This window comes from Lentinus tigrinus (genome assembly GCF_003813185.1).
Source record: "Lentinus tigrinus ALCF2SS1-7 unplaced genomic scaffold L226scaffold_38, whole genome shotgun sequence".
NCBI classification, from domain to species: domain Eukaryota; kingdom Fungi; phylum Basidiomycota; class Agaricomycetes; order Polyporales; family Polyporaceae; genus Lentinus; species Lentinus tigrinus.
Window position 1 is genome coordinate 199,326 of NW_027137947.1, and position 14,084 is coordinate 213,409.

The 14,084-nt window shown below is 54.5% G+C and overlaps 5 protein-coding genes across 5 annotated transcripts; 2 read left to right on the forward strand and 3 right to left on the reverse strand.

Annotated features, from left to right (window-relative positions):
- Positions 1–1,879: 1,879 nt before the first annotated feature.
- L226DRAFT_547804 (uncharacterized protein) lies at positions 1,880–2,751 on the reverse strand (the record flags this gene model as incomplete). Its single annotated transcript, XM_067682528.1, has 5 exons — positions 1,880–1,963; positions 2,020–2,202; positions 2,276–2,341; positions 2,382–2,660; positions 2,716–2,751. The coding sequence occupies 5 exons, from the start codon at positions 2,749–2,751 to the stop codon at positions 1,880–1,882; spliced, it is 648 nt and encodes a 215-aa protein (XP_067530928.1).
- Positions 2,752–5,817: 3,066 nt separating this feature from the next.
- On the forward strand, positions 5,818–7,421 carry L226DRAFT_493112 (mitochondrial carrier). The gene is made up of 6 exons (XM_067677418.1): positions 5,818–5,832; positions 5,888–5,911; positions 5,979–6,103; positions 6,160–6,253; positions 6,307–6,985; positions 7,044–7,421. The coding sequence occupies exons 4-6, from the start codon at positions 6,177–6,179 to the stop codon at positions 7,257–7,259; spliced, it is 972 nt and encodes a 323-aa protein (XP_067530929.1). The 5' UTR covers positions 5,818–5,832; positions 5,888–5,911; positions 5,979–6,103; positions 6,160–6,176; the 3' UTR covers positions 7,260–7,421.
- A 95-nt stretch (positions 7,422–7,516) lies between these two features.
- Positions 7,517–8,324, reverse strand: L226DRAFT_616237 (uncharacterized protein; the record flags this gene model as incomplete). The annotated part of the gene is made up of 3 exons (XM_067686880.1): positions 7,517–7,893; positions 7,949–7,986; positions 8,245–8,324. 3 exons carry the CDS (start codon positions 8,322–8,324, stop codon positions 7,517–7,519), a joined length of 495 nt encoding a protein of 164 aa, XP_067530930.1.
- A 192-nt stretch (positions 8,325–8,516) lies between these two features.
- L226DRAFT_514651 (uncharacterized protein) lies at positions 8,517–10,267 on the forward strand. The gene is made up of 3 exons (XM_067678421.1): positions 8,517–8,706; positions 8,759–8,920; positions 9,100–10,267. Exons 1-3 carry the CDS (start codon positions 8,637–8,639, stop codon positions 9,912–9,914), a joined length of 1,047 nt encoding a protein of 348 aa, XP_067530931.1. The 5' UTR covers positions 8,517–8,636; the 3' UTR covers positions 9,915–10,267.
- L226DRAFT_539004 (RdRP-domain-containing protein) lies at positions 9,908–13,410 on the reverse strand. The gene is made up of 14 exons (XM_067681607.1): positions 13,362–13,410; positions 12,975–13,290; positions 12,699–12,900; positions 12,506–12,644; positions 12,206–12,447; positions 11,989–12,142; positions 11,680–11,929; positions 11,598–11,620; positions 11,477–11,536; positions 11,367–11,415; positions 11,007–11,313; positions 10,636–10,951; positions 10,373–10,576; positions 9,908–10,314 (listed from the first exon to the last, which is right to left on the reverse strand). The coding sequence occupies exons 2-14, from the start codon at positions 13,232–13,234 to the stop codon at positions 10,298–10,300; spliced, it is 2,223 nt and encodes a 740-aa protein (XP_067530932.1). The 5' UTR covers positions 13,235–13,290; positions 13,362–13,410; the 3' UTR covers positions 9,908–10,297.
- Between the last annotated feature and the right edge of the window lie 674 nt (positions 13,411–14,084).

A 14,084-nucleotide genomic window follows, 5' to 3' on the forward strand; every position in this document is an offset into this window, starting at 1 on the left:
GACCGAAAATCAAAACACCGCATGATGCACCGGTGGTAGCAAACCCCGAGTGCTCAGACACCACCACATAGGCTTCACAATAAACCTGTTCCCAGAATTCGGGAAGGACTGACAATCTTCCACAGCCATAATGATTGTATGCATACGGTGCAGTGGGTCCTTGGGCTGGGTGCAGCATCAGCTGAACAACAGACAGGGCCGCCCGAGTCCTGGGGTTCCTCGTGTCGAACTCCGAGGGTGCTATTCAGAACAACAGACAGGGCCGCCCGAGTCCTAGGATTTCTCGTGTCGAACTCCGAGGGTGCTACTCAGAACAATAGACAGGGCCGCCCGAGTCCTAGGATTCCTCGTGTCGAACTTCGACGGTGCTATTGAGAACAAGGGCCTACTACCCAATCCGGAAATAGACGGAGGCGACGCCCACTTGAACAAACACAAGCGCAAACACCACCCCGACCTAAGGCTCTTCCTTTCAGTCGAGTCTCGACGACGCAGGCAACGATGCGAGTGACCGCTGTCTCCTGACAGTGCAGGACTCACAGGGAGATTTACGCGGATTGGGGCAGCACGCGCACGCTTGCCACTGTTCGAGTGCGGAGAGGCTTGCGCGGCGACGACGTTCCCTTGGCCTTGCCATCGACTGGCCGCCCAACGAATCTTCGCTGATTATCGTGTCATCCACCTACGCCAGAAGCACTTGGTTCCTGCCCTACACCTTTCTGGGCAAGAGCGCCCTGTGCGTCCGCCGGTGCTAGAACCAACTCCCGCAGACCACGCCTTGTTCGTCTTTTGAGGAAAAATCTCACGATGCTCTGCTCATACGGTATAAAAGACGTTCGACGACTCCCGTTTCTGCATCAGCGCAATCCTCTTGCAAACCAGAACTCCAGCCAAACATCCTCTAACCTCCAGGTACTGTCACACTCTTGTCCGGCCTTTCTTCGTTCTGTCGTGCTGACTCTATCCTGCAGAAACTACTTCGAAGTCACCATGAGCGACGTCAAAGTCTGTGGTCTTTGCCAAGGCTCCGGCATGGGCACCAGCGAGTTGCCCTGCATCGCCTGCGCAGGTTCCGGCATGGAGCCTAAGAAGTAGTGCTGATGGTGAGTGCCTGTCGTCTTCCATTTGTCTCAGACCTAACTCACACAGACCCACACAAACCGTAGGATGTCTGAACGTCGTGGACGTCGTCAGCGTTGAGGCAAAATGCCTCAGGATAGATTTCGGAAACTACTTGTCAATATGCCTGTGAAATCCCTGCTCAATGTATACTTTTGTCGTGAATGATTGAGTCGAACTCGGATATGCTCTTGAGTCTATGTCGAAAGAAACTCCACTGTGCTGTAGGGCTATCTTCGCCGCAATTTGTGCTATACAAAGCTGTAAGCCAAGTTAGTACAAAGGAAAAGGCCGCGACATCAGCGACGGTGTTTGGGACTATACTCGGATTTTTCACACGCATGGCTTGGACGCGTCCGTTCCGAGTGATGGGAACATGTACGTCAAACAACTAAACGTCACTAGTGATACATTGGCATGAACAGAAGATGAAGGTGAAACAATAGGGCAGACTCGGAGTACAGCGAAAAAACAACAGGAGCCAGAACCTAAGCATCAAACCAGATGCAGCGAAGAGCAGGGCAAGATGGCGAGAGCGCGGAAGTGCGCAGACGAGAGTGAAAGCGGGCTCTTGGAGACTAGGGAGCTGAGTGCGGGGAGACGACCGATAAACCTTTAGCGACGGCTATAACACGAATTTAGACGTGACTATGTACAGCCGGGCGCAAGACTGCAGGTAGGCGATACATCATTGGCTGTTCGAAGTATGTACTGACACATCGCACCCTTCGACAGGCAGGTTGGTGGGGCTATGCAGCTATCAGCCGCTCTCCGACAGCTCGATAAGTTCTAGCTGGAAGTCCTCGTCGTAACCAATGCACTTCATAGACCATGCACATATGCACTAGTAATGCATCGCGATGAGTGCGTCTGTTTGCCGATTTTACAGTATGCGCTCACCTCGTTGCCGCTATCTACGGCATCCCTGACATCGTCCTTGGACACGTCCTTGAATGCGCCCAGCTCGTTCTCGACCTCTTCGCGGGTGGGGTCCCTGCCGAGTGTCCTGCGGAGATGGATGCGCGCACGAATGGGCTTGCCCCACCCGCTCTCCGATATCTCACTCGCCCACGTCGCGCGCACCTGCCAACCGAGGCCAAGTAAGCACACGGGCAGGTTCGCGCGATGATCTCAGTCCACCAACCGCGTCACGCACCTTCTCATGCACTGGCAGATTGCCCCACTGCTCTACCGTCAACGGCGTGTGCCCAATCAGCTCATACTCGCCCAAATAACAGCCACTCGTTTTGACGCAGCTTCACAAACAACACCTGCGTGCGTGAATGCTTCAAGTTCGCCGTCCACGCGTCCCCAGGCCAGACCGTCGTCTCGAAGAACAGGCCGCCATGCCCGGGCTTCTGCGGCCCGTGCGGATTCCAGTCGAGGCTGATGCACATGAAGTTCGCGCGGCCGTGCACCGCGATGCGGTTCTTGTGCGGGCGCGGGAAGGTGTCCATCGTGCTCCCCCCGAAGCGACGCGAGAGCTGCTCGCGCGTCACGGTGACGGACCGTTTGGTGGAGGCGAGGGTGATAGGGAAGGGCTTCAGTGAATCCCGAGAGACGAGCTCGAGCAGGTCTTCGTCCTTGAGCAAAAACTCCTTCTTGATCTCCGCTTTGGGCAGGGGGCGCCATGATTAAGACTGGCAGGGGCAAGGGGGTCGGAGAGGCACGCACGTTTAAAAGGCTGCCAAACGGCGCCTGCTCCAGCTCGTCCGCTGCTATTATACCGCTCTCCGTCTTCTCGCCTTCTGCCTGTGTCGAGACATTCGACTTGTCATCTTCATCGTCATCTAAGGGACGAGACGTGAGACAAATCGACGAGGAAACGGGGAACGCATGTCGGACGTACCCGCATGGTTGAGTTTGCGCTGCTTGTATGAGGAGTTCTCCCGAAGCACACCAGCCTCAATCTTTACGACTGGTTCTTCCTTGAGTGCCACAGCTGATTTCTTGCGCTTCCTGCCACTCGGGGGATCCGCAGTGGCGGTACGAACAACTTCGTTCTCGGAGTCGCTGAGCTCAATCATCCCCAAGTCGATCTTCTCGCGTCGACGTGCATTCCGGGCCTGTCGACGTGTCGACGCGACCAAGCTTGGACCCGCAGGAGCCCCGTCTTCCTCATCGGTCTGGCAGATCTGCACGGGGTTATCACGAGTGCCTGTCGGGGCGTCGTTTCCATTCCTGGGTGGCGGGCTGGGGCTTCGCTGCAAGACAAAGCAAGGATGGCAGTTACATAGCTGTCCACGAGCGCAAACATCGTCCGCGCAGTGTAGGTGCTCACCTTGATTTTCACGGCCATACTCGATCCTTGCTCGATGTGGACTTCTGGTAGTGAAGCGGTGTGGTATAAGGCCACTTCCTATCGCAATGCCGCTATTTCTGCGTCCTTTGCTGCCAGCAGTTTCTCCACGGTAGGATCGAGCTCGAGCTTTTGCCTTCCTATCAGTGACCTGTTCATCGTCATCATGTTAAGTGTATTCACGTGTGACGGTGGACAGTTGAAGAGGAACGCTCACCTGCCATTAGCCTGAGCATGAGCACCCACACGGGGAGCTGCCTCGTCTGTGCTGCTTCCGCGAGTCTTGAATTCCAGGTCTAGATCCTCCTTTGACGGTTTGTTCTCCATTTATGCGGCCGTCGCGTGGTTCAGGTCCTCAGGTTCGACGGGAATGCAGAATCGATTGCTTCGGAAAATCTGTCGCGATATCGGATGGTGGCAGCCTCGTCATCAATGGCTTCAAGCAGGATAGGATCAAGAGGAATCAGAGGATATTCCTGAATAATTGGACTTGTCAGCACATACATACACCATACAGTAATTTGAGGTAAAAGAAGGCAACTGACGGCGGGACCTGTCGATAGTGTGGCGCGGCCGGGAAGCGGTGATGATGAATCGGCTTTGACTTCAACTTCGACAGCACGTTATCAACGAGAGCTGTGTGTAGGAGAGATTGACAGTGCATAGATGAATGGATGGTGCACGTACAGCTGCTCTCTCATGAGCGGAGTTGCACGCCAACCTGTGTGCCATACCGTGACGCTACAGTGGCAGTGACCGATCGGGTATGTAGGTCATTCGTGACAGTAGGTTGCCCTCAGGCATACGTCCTTTCACCGGCCATATCCCCGCACATTACGCGTTGAATAGCTACATCATTACAGCTCTTTGCGAAATCATTGTCGTTCGGACTCCGACGACGCGCGCGCGATTAATTCGAAAAAATCGAAAAAATCAAACTCCGTGTCTGCGCTGTTCACGGCCACCTACTGCTCTTATCTGCACCAAACTACATGTATCGTTATACCACCTTGAGAGCTACATGCTCAGCAAGTTTGAAGGAAATCTGACAAGAATTGAGGGTGCAGCGGACGAAGGAAGTCGGCTGTGCGCTGGTGGCAGGGAGCGCCGGACACCGTCGACCTTGCGCCACCAAGTCCCGAGTCTTAGAATTTACTTGCGCCTCTTTCATTGACCTTCAAGCCTGGAGTATTTATTTACAAGGATTTTATGGACAAATCTTCAAGCCTGTGAAGTTGAACGAAGGTAGTAGATGGCTCCGTTCATGAGATAGCGCATCCAGCTCAATCATGCCATCAAGCTATCTCCAATACACAATTCTGTGCCAATGAGGTTCTATTAAACCACTCAGGTCTCCTGGAGTGCTTATTCTGGCCTCTTCTGCTCACTTCTCGCCGACAGGAAAGCTGTCTATGTGTGGTTATAGACAAGAACTTCCTAGCGTCGCTCGAGCGCCTAATACGAGAATCCATGGCGGCGGTCAGAGAAAGAGATATAGGTATGCATCCCATGCATTTGGTCTCCATACACAGCCCAGATCAAATAGCGTGCATCGGGATACGATTCCAACCATCAGCTCATTGAGAAGTGAAGGTAAACTCTGGCCATGAGCTGGTAACCGGCTGATGACACAGGCTCCATCCAGCCATGCTTTTCACCCCGTTCAAGCTCCAAGATGCCGTGTCCATGCTCGCAGACGATGTTGGAACACATCAGATGTCTTCCTTGTCATTGAACATGAAGAAAGAGTACATGTTTTGGGACACCGTGAATTATTCGATTTTTCGGAATTAATTGTGTCATTTGCGCGCGCGCGTCGTCGGAGTCCGAACGACAATGATTTCGCAAAGAGCTGTAAGCTCGGGACTTCTGACCGCTTCGTGTAGCCACACCCATATTGCATACCCCCGGTATTTTTATGTTCTCGAATTTCGACGCCCTGCGCGCCCTGCTGGACTCCTTGATGTATGTGGTAGACCTCGCGAATGGGTACCCGCGTTTTGAGCCGTCCAGGGGCTGTGAAAGAGCGAGTTGGGCACGTCTTATCGCCTCCAGCGCTAGTGCTCATCCGTCCCATCGCGCGCACGGAAAGTCTAATCCCGCGAGGGTAGTTCCTGTAGTTCCTGTATCCAGTAGACGGTAGTAGCATGTAGCTACGTTCTGGGCTCTCAAAAGTGCTGGGGAGAGCGGGTACGACGTCGTGAACATTACCGCCCGGCCCGGCGTCCGGGTCATCGATCATAAAATTTGAAATAAGGAGGAATCGGAACGGATCGCTCGCCGACCGGGATCTGAGGATCTCGGTAGTTTAGATTACTTCCCGTTTAGCCTGCCAGCACAGCCACCTGCCAGCACCGATCGCGCTGGCATTCTCGTTCTCTTTTCCTCAGTCGTTCTCCATCCTAGCGGCTGAGGTATGTTTTTCTCCAGTATACCTAGTCTATGGCTAACTCACCAACAATTGTATAGAGACCCATTCTGAGTCTTCAATAGGTATAGTTCTAACGATAGTCGTTCTCCATCCCAGCAGCTGAATGACATCCTGTGGTCCTTCTATTAGGTTCCGACGCTCAGAACGTGGCACGAAGAGGTCCGATCAGATCAAGGAGACCAAAAGCTGTGAACAAATACTACTAAAGGCGCATCGACCCAGCTCCTCCCCAAACCGCTTTTTGTCTACCTCAGGTAAGTTACTCTCGTCAAGCTCCGTCTTCGGAACGAATAAATAACAACAGCAACAGATACAGCATTGGTTGCAATGCCATCAGCCGATTCAACGGGACGAATCCCAGCTCTGCCCGACAAGAATCCGTGGGCACACTTGTTAGCTGGCGCGTAAGTCTCCTCATTCAGATCCTCGGTGCAAGTCTTCACTCACCGCCCTGTAGAGCTGGAGGGCTGTCCTCCACTTTGTTGACGTCTCCTCTCGACGTCTTGAAGACGCGACTTCAGTCCTCCTTGGTTCAGCGACATCTCCCCTCCCAGCCCGTCCCCGCTCACTTCCTGGGCGTATGGTCACGCCATGTCACCGGCGTCATGCGTGACATCTATCATGCCGAAGGCTGGCGTGGCCTCTTCCGTGGCCTCGGACCGAGCCTATCGGGCGTGGTCCCCTCCATGGCACTCAAGTTCTACGTCTACGGTAACTGCAAGCGTCTCGGAGCGAGCATGCTAGACTGTGCAGAGGACACGGCGTTGGTCCACGCGCAGGCTGCTGTTGCAGCGTCCATGACGGTTGCGACGGTTATGAACCCCGTCTTTGTGATCAAGACAAGGCTGCAGCTAGACGTTCGTGGAAGCAGCCTCAACTGCGTCCGCAGAATTCTTCAAGAAGAGGGCATCCGTGGTCTGTACCGTGGCCTGGGTGCAAGCTATCTAGGCACCGTTGAGACGGCGTTTCATCTGGTTCTCTACGAACAGCTGAAGCAGGTGCTTCGCCCAATGTCGACTGGGCCCAACACGCAGGGCGACATGACTTGGGGTCATGCAATTAAGGGTTGGGTTGGTACCAGCGGAGCTGCGGGGTTTGCGAAGCTAGCGGCAGTTTTGGTCACGTATCCTCACGAGGTCTGCCAGCTTCCTTTCTCTTCTGGCCGTCCTCTCTTGTCTCATGATAACATCGCAGGTGCTGAGAACGAGGCTTCGACAAGCCCCAAAAGAGAATGGGGTCCGCAAATACGTCGGCCTCGTGCAGTGTTTCCGATTGGTAAGGGCAGAGGAAGGCTTAGCGGGACTATACGGCGGCATGACGGCGCATCTGATGCGCTCCGTTCCATCGGCGTTCATTACCTTTGGAGTGTATGAGTGCGCGTTGAACCTGCTCAATTCTATAGGCGGTTGAGATGGTAGATAGGTCTACGTAGCTATTACATTAGGAAAATACCCGGATTGCTAATGGGCCGCGATCACCACTAATTATGGCCTTTAGTATGAATTAGTTCATTGGTCTAGACAGTTCTTTCCTAATTAGATGCCCATGTTGAGAGACTGGACCTCTGACCAGTTAGCAATGACGATGAGGGAACTCCGACGTTGACGCATGTTTTACCCCATGGAAGTCCTCGTCCGTCGCGGAGACGAGCCGCTGGCGGAGATACATCATGAACTCGTCGCCCTCGGGCAGGCCCTCCATAGTGATGTTCCAGGCCGGGTCGTGGTCTTTGTAGCAGACGTGGCAGCGCCGCGGGGACTGCCGCAGAACGTGGACGGTTCGGGGTCGAGCCAGTTGAAGCAGTCGTCGATCCAGGAAGCAGTGGGTTGCGAGATGAAGGAGACTTCCGGCCTTCCGCGCTCGAGCTCAAGGCTGCTCGCAATGGAGAAGGGCGCACAAGTGGTGAAGCGGCCGCAGAGCTCCTGCTGTCCGAGGCGGTGCGTAACGTCAACATCGTGGACAACAAAGTAGACTGGAGGGCCAATGTCCGAATAAGCGTCAACGTTGTCGAAGTAGGGTATCAGGTAGGATTCCGAAGGGAAGGCTAGCCGTTGATCTGCTTAGAAGAACTCTCCTCCTCAACGTCGTATGAGACTCACCAAAGCCGAGTTTGATGTGTTGGATGGAGATGACCAAGCTACAAGCATACCGCCGAATGTCAGAGGTACCACGCCCTTGACAAGTGGTTTGAGCAAGAGCAGAGCATAATACTTCCTGATGACCCGTGCAAGGAAGCTCAGACCAGTAGGAGGGGCCTCCAACAGCGCGATCCGGGGTGGCAGTCTGACGCAGGGGAAACAATCGACGCGGTGGGACTGCAAAGCTACTTCAGACTGGAATATATGGATATGCACTACAAGGACTCACCTCAACGCGTTTCACATCCACAACTCACGCGCTGACGGTCATCTGCAGCAGCGCGTTCAGGAACACACTACCAGCCGCGTACAGCGCGAAGTTGCGAACAGCCGGCATTGGCACCAGCGCACCCAGCGCGAATGCCAATGAGATTGGCCTGTTCACTGGCGATATGATTGCATTGTGTTAGCCCGTCCGCGTCAAGCCTCTTCACGAGCCACGGGTGACCGTCATAGCATGTCACAGCGCGTTCGTGACGCGGACGCGGCCGAGACGCGTCTGTAGAGCTCCAAAACGAACTTGGATATGAACCACCAACCCTCTCGACTACTACTTTCTTCTTTCCCCTTCTTTCGTCTCGCCATCTCTCGATTATCATCGCTGCAAGTCTCTAGTTTCTTAACCTCGTAATACAGAACACTGTCTAGAATGCCTCGTCTCCAGGCCGGACATCGTACTTCGCTCTTGTCTACACGCGTGCGGAACGCGTTTCTCGAAGGCAAGTCGCGAATTATCTGAGTAAAGCATCTTGTTGACGCGTCGAATTATAGCTTTCACGCGTCAAGTCGCCCCTGTCGAGGGTACTACCGTCGGCCTAGGCAGTATTGCACGTCGTGTCCAGGCTGAGCTGCGCCGCACTACCGGTCACTACTACCCCTTGCATCAAGTGATGAGATCCATCGTCGACATAGAGGAGCACAATACGACGCCAGGTGAGACTCTGGATTGCACACCCAGTCCTATTCATCCCACTTCCGGAGCCCATCTTGCATTTTATGTGCAATCCTTCTCTGTATGGTGGATCCGTCGTTCATGTGGGATTGGCTTTTTTCAGTTCATCCCAGCATCATTCTTGAAGCATGAATATCAGACTAATCTTGGGCACTTGTAGAACGCCGTCCCGGCCGAACAGCCTCTCTGTCTCCATCAGGCCCCATTCAGATTGTGGTCACTTCCTCCACCCCTGCGCATTCCTCCATGTCCCGCCGTCGCCTGGAGCGCAAAATTCCTGCCCTTCAGTTGCACGTCGCAATCCCTCCACCTGCATTCTTCCCATCTTCAGCTGCCTCCGCAACGCCAACGAGTCTCACACCGACCGGTTTCAACCCTGTTTTAGCATTCCCTCGCCGATTCTCTCTGTCTTCGGCCCACTCTGCGCACTCCCCTGCCACGCCTATAGATCAAATTGTCCATACGCCCCTCACACCCCCTAAGATGCCGCGCCTTGCTCCAGCTCCCCCGCGTACCTGGGCTCGTCTCAACATTCAAGCCCGGATGGGTGAATCATCCCCGCTTGACTCGCCGGCGCTTCCTTTGACGCCATACGTGCTCGACCCCACGCACGGCGCGAAGCCTGTTCTGGGACGCCTGCAGATTCCCAGAACTGCATTCGTTCACGATCCAGAGCCGCGGGGCTGTCATCAGTGGTCCTCTCCGGCAGTCTCGCCTTTGGACTTTGGGAAGATGTACGGCGGCGACATTGCACGTCCCGCGGCAGTCAGGACAAACTCTACCTCCAGCCTGACCCGCACGGCCCTCCTCCGCGCTGCGCGCCCTGGTCTCTCTCGGAGCTCCTCTTTGCAAGGTCCATCGAAGGATCTTCTCGCGCCGCCTTCGCCGATCGCAAGTCCTACGCTCATGTTCGCGGCTGGACAGTCGCTGGCATCGCCCTTCGCCTTCGAAGGCGAGTATTTCCCTCGCTTCTGATCTCGTCATCTGTGTACGCTATCGCTGTCTAAGCTTTGTTTCGACTGTATCTGCCTGTTATCCGCATCCTGTGTACCACTCGCTGTCCCATCCGTCCCATACTGTGTCACCTGCCACTGTTGCATATCCTCGTGTCAGTTTTGCATCGTTGTTTTCATAGTTGCACCCTTTCGCCGTTGTCATCGTCCCCGTCGTGTCTATTACAGAGGCCCCGAACTCCATCCCCCTAGATGAGCTACGTATACGTATAAATACATCCGGCGAACCCCTTCATCCTCCTTCGTCTTCGCTATGTCTTTGAACAATGACGTTTCCGATGCGAGCATTGGACTTTATTGTTTGAGCTAACGGTGGTGCGTTTGCGAACATTGCTAGTTGGTCCATCACACTCTTGATTTCTCTGGTGGATACTACAAGTCAGCAAGTCCAAGCGGGGCGGTCAACAACCGTGCACTTGCCTGCGCAGATGCCATTGAGATAGCGAGCACCGAGCCATGCGAAGTCGACCTTGCCTTCGCCGTAGGCATAGCAGTACCATGCGGACGCGCGCATGCGCTCCCTAGCTCGCTCGCTCGGGGAAGTCCCACCGAAGTACTGCTTGACAAAACTGTCTTTCAGGGTGTCGGCGTGCTTCACGTCTTCGCGCTCTCGCGTGGATGCATCTGTAACCCCAGGGAAGATCAGACGGCGGCACTCGACAATTTGAACTCTGATAACTCACTGTGTTCGTCTCGCGCGATGGCAGCCCGCAGCTTGCCGTTGTAGTCCTTCATTGCGTTGTGCGCCTCCTGAAAGTACATTGCAAACAGCTGGTGGTCTTCGCGCTCGATGTTGAGGCTGGGATGGGGCCTCCACGGCTTCGGCGGGGAGAAGATGCCTTGCTTGTATTGCAGCGCGAGGACACGGTCTTGCTCGGCCCAGACTTTCTTGCGGAGGATGGCGATCGGGTTCTTGGGGTTGTCCTCGGGCTTCGGGATGCCTAGGCGATTCATGGCTGACTCGATGTCCGCAGGGTGGATGCCGGTTTTCACCATGTCCTGGATTGGGGAGTCATGACAGGCAGGGGGTGGTTTCGGAAAGGAGTTCACGTACGAGTGCCTTCTCGTTGAGCTCGGCCAGGTCCCGAGCGAGGAGAGACTCTGCGAGCGCGCGGGACGCTTGGGCGGCGTCGACCCATCGCGAGTGTAGGTCGCAGATGAGGGAGCCCTTGCCTCGATATTCGACGAATGTGTCTATGGCGTCCGAGGTGATGATGCACTCTGGAGCATACTTTCGGTCCATGTCAGGAGCTTGACTTTGCGAGTTCGGGCTCTTCGGTGCACGGGGGAGGGCAGGGGCCTCGGTTGGAGGAATCAGTGTCTGGTCCCATAGGACCATGTAGAGGTCGCCGTCGAGGTCGCTGTGCACAACATGAGCGTCGATAGACAGCGATATACACAAAGGCGAGCTGACCCTGATGCGATCATGTCTGGGATAGACCTCGGGGAATTGCGCGAGAAGACTAGAAGATGTGGGTTTGTTGGCGTGCTCCGCAGTCTCCGTCTACGGGATTGCGAGCTCACCGATGCAGTTCTTTATATGATCTAGCTCTGGAGGGGTGACGGCCTTGAATTGGCGAACATCTATTGTGTCGGTAGTCAGTTTGCACACACACACACAACCAACGCATGCTAGTGTACGCACCCCCGGTCGAGAAACATGGCATCCTGACGGAATCTCGTCAGTCGTTGCCGCAGTCGCTTGTGACCGTAGTACTCGAGCTCACCTGGCGATCATGACAAGTCCTGTGACGCACTCACTCAAGCCATTGTGCGCCCTGTGCGGCAATTTTAGGAAAATCTCGTCCTCCTCAAGCACCCCGAGCTCATCGATGACACCCATTACATAGCATGCCTTGTCCACTTGGAGGTGCAGCTTCTTCCCGAGACTACGGTATTGCCACTTTTGGAACTGGAGAAGCTGACTGCGCAGATAGGGTTCGGCAAGATCCTGCGGGGCTTCCAGCATGTGGGTCACTGCCCTTTGGCTCAGTCTCATGCCACGTTGACTCCTGTAGAGCGTGCGAGGCACTTACGGCGCGCTCCCCAGTTAGCAATATCGTTTTCCTCAGGGTCCGGGTCATTGGGGTCGGGGCGGTAGCTACGCCGAATACACTGGAGAGCGCGCTGACGATTCGTCGGTATATCTGCCATCGGTACGAGCTGCTTCTCGAGCATCCTTTCGAAGACCTACTCGAAGACGGTAATCAGACCCAAAACACACTATGTAATCGCTGCAGGAAGTAATCTCACGTTGAGAGGCACGCCCAGCGTGATCAGCAGGAGGATGAGCTGTATGTTGAGGTGCGCCGTGCGGGGTGTCTGGCTGACGTTCACGAGCTCGAGTTCAGTGGGGCCGCCTTTAAACTTGCGCATGGACGGACGGTAGGCGATGTTGTATGGCCCGTATTCTCCTTCTCCAATCAGGTTGTCGAAGATATCGTCTGGGTACCGGACGAGGACGCCCTTGATCCCGCCGAGGCGGATTTGGAAGGCTATATGTACTGTAGGCTCGTGTCAGGCTTCTTGATAGCATTTTCAGTGGCATCTTACCTGAAGTGCTATGTGGGATGCGATTGAAGTTGCAGACATGAGCGGCGAAGGAGTCTCTGATCATGCCGATTCCATCGGTGTGCAAGGAACCATCGGGTGCCTCAATGTCTTTGATCTTTGCGGCGAACTCATCAGGAATCTGCATCCTACCTTGTCAGCAGCTATGCGCACAGCCGTGAACAACGTGACTTACATTAAGAGACGGCACTGTGCTGGAGAAAGCCAAGTGGAGCCGAGCGGCATACTTCCCGTAGCCAGACTCTTCGTACACAGACTGGAGGTCCCCGATGCTGGCGAGGAGACTCTTCACTGTGCAGTCTTGGCCTTCGGCGAGAAACATGAGCTTCGGCTTCTTCGATGTGACCTGCGTGTCTGTGAAGCCCAAGAATGAGTACCTGGAGATGTATGCCGATCCGTAAGTACAGTACTATTAAGACAAGTTCCAGTGTGGAGGGTAGATAGAGCTCACCGACGGCCCGCACATGTCACAGTGTGCCCGGAGATCATCCAGTGCGATAACATCTTTCGCAGGTTCTCGTCGTCCATGCTCTTGTGGATAGCAAGCAGGATGAACCTCGACTCCGGCTGTCCGCATAGCCGGAAGGCCTTGCAATCCGGCATCTCTTGGAACTCGCTCGCACCCAGGCTGAATGTTATCGTGGACTTCGTGAGGCTAGTTGCAGTTCCGAACCGAAGGATAGGGATCCAGTATGTTTTCTTGTGAAGCATAGTGTGTATGTATTGACAGAAGGCAAGCACCTGTAGGCTGTTGTGGACGAAACAAGCTGATAGAGGAGGGTGTTGTGAGCGATGCTGAAGCTACAGCGCACTAGCGGCATGAGTGCTATATACTCACAAGAAGCTGCCGTAGCATCGTGGTGTCTCGAGTATTGCCAATGTCCGATAGACTCGTCACTCGAGTGTTCATTGAACGAACTGCAGGCTGCAGCATCGCGCAGCAGCGGGAGCACGTGACCATGAACATTGCCGCAAGTAGGTATATTGTCACCCGCGATAGAGCTTCGGTCAAAATTTAGTGGTATTTGGTCCATCTGTATGTGGATAGTTGTCCATTCAGAAACTAATAAATGGTCGAGCGATAATCCAGATATGGTCTCCCCGCCCTGGCGCTTCGGTCACGCTCGAGATAGATTATCTGTCAACCCCGTCTAACCGCCACTGCGTATGAAGGTTTCTCACCTCTAAAATACTATCAATGGATGCAGAAGTACATCCACAGGCATGGAAAAATACGCGTTTGAGCCCTTGTGGCAGGGGGAAGGTGCTATGTGAGAACGGAGCGAGGGGGAGGAAAAGCGCCTGTCCTCCAAAACGGGTAAGTTCCAGCTCCAGGAGAAACCCCAAGGTGAGAGCGCCCGTGGAAACCTCCATCTTGCTCTCGAGACTATACCTTCCTCCGAGGACACAAAGACAAACAGATAATTTTCCAGTGCTCAGGGGCTCAGAAAGTACAAGATTTCTGAGTTTGACCATGAACGGGCCAGCGGACAAGGCGCAGTTAAACGGGTTGACAGTTGCTCGATAGTCGGAATGCATGAGCAGCAATTCAAATGACAGA

Excerpts from the sequence above, each read along its gene's own strand:
- L226DRAFT_493112 (XM_067677418.1), top strand. The coding sequence starts at position 6,177 with ATGCCATCAGCCGATTCAACGGGACGAATCCCAGCTCTGCCCGACAAG. Across the intron at positions 6,254-6,306 it reads GCACACTTGTTAGCTGGCGC|AGCTGGAGGGCTGTCCTCCA; the intron begins GTAAGTCTCCTC and ends ACCGCCCTGTAG. Across the intron at positions 6,986-7,043 it reads TGGTCACGTATCCTCACGAG|GTGCTGAGAACGAGGCTTCG; the intron begins GTCTGCCAGCTT and ends ATAACATCGCAG.
- L226DRAFT_514651 (XM_067678421.1), top strand. The coding sequence starts at position 8,637 with ATGCCTCGTCTCCAGGCCGGACATCGTACTTCGCTCTTGTCTACACGC. Across the intron at positions 8,707-8,758 it reads GCGGAACGCGTTTCTCGAAG|CTTTCACGCGTCAAGTCGCC; the intron begins GCAAGTCGCGAA and ends GTCGAATTATAG. Across the intron at positions 8,921-9,099 it reads GGAGCACAATACGACGCCAG|AACGCCGTCCCGGCCGAACA; the intron begins GTGAGACTCTGG and ends GGGCACTTGTAG.
- L226DRAFT_539004 (XM_067681607.1), bottom strand. The coding sequence starts at position 13,234 with ATGCTTCACAAGAAAACATACTGGATCCCTATCCTTCGGTTCGGAACT. Across the intron at positions 12,448-12,505 it reads CATCCCACATAGCACTTCAG|CCTTCCAAATCCGCCTCGGC; the intron begins GTAAGATGCCAC and ends CAGTACATATAG. Across the intron at positions 10,952-11,006 it reads AGCTCAACGAGAAGGCACTC|GACATGGTGAAAACCGGCAT; the intron begins GTACGTGAACTC and ends TCCCCAATCCAG.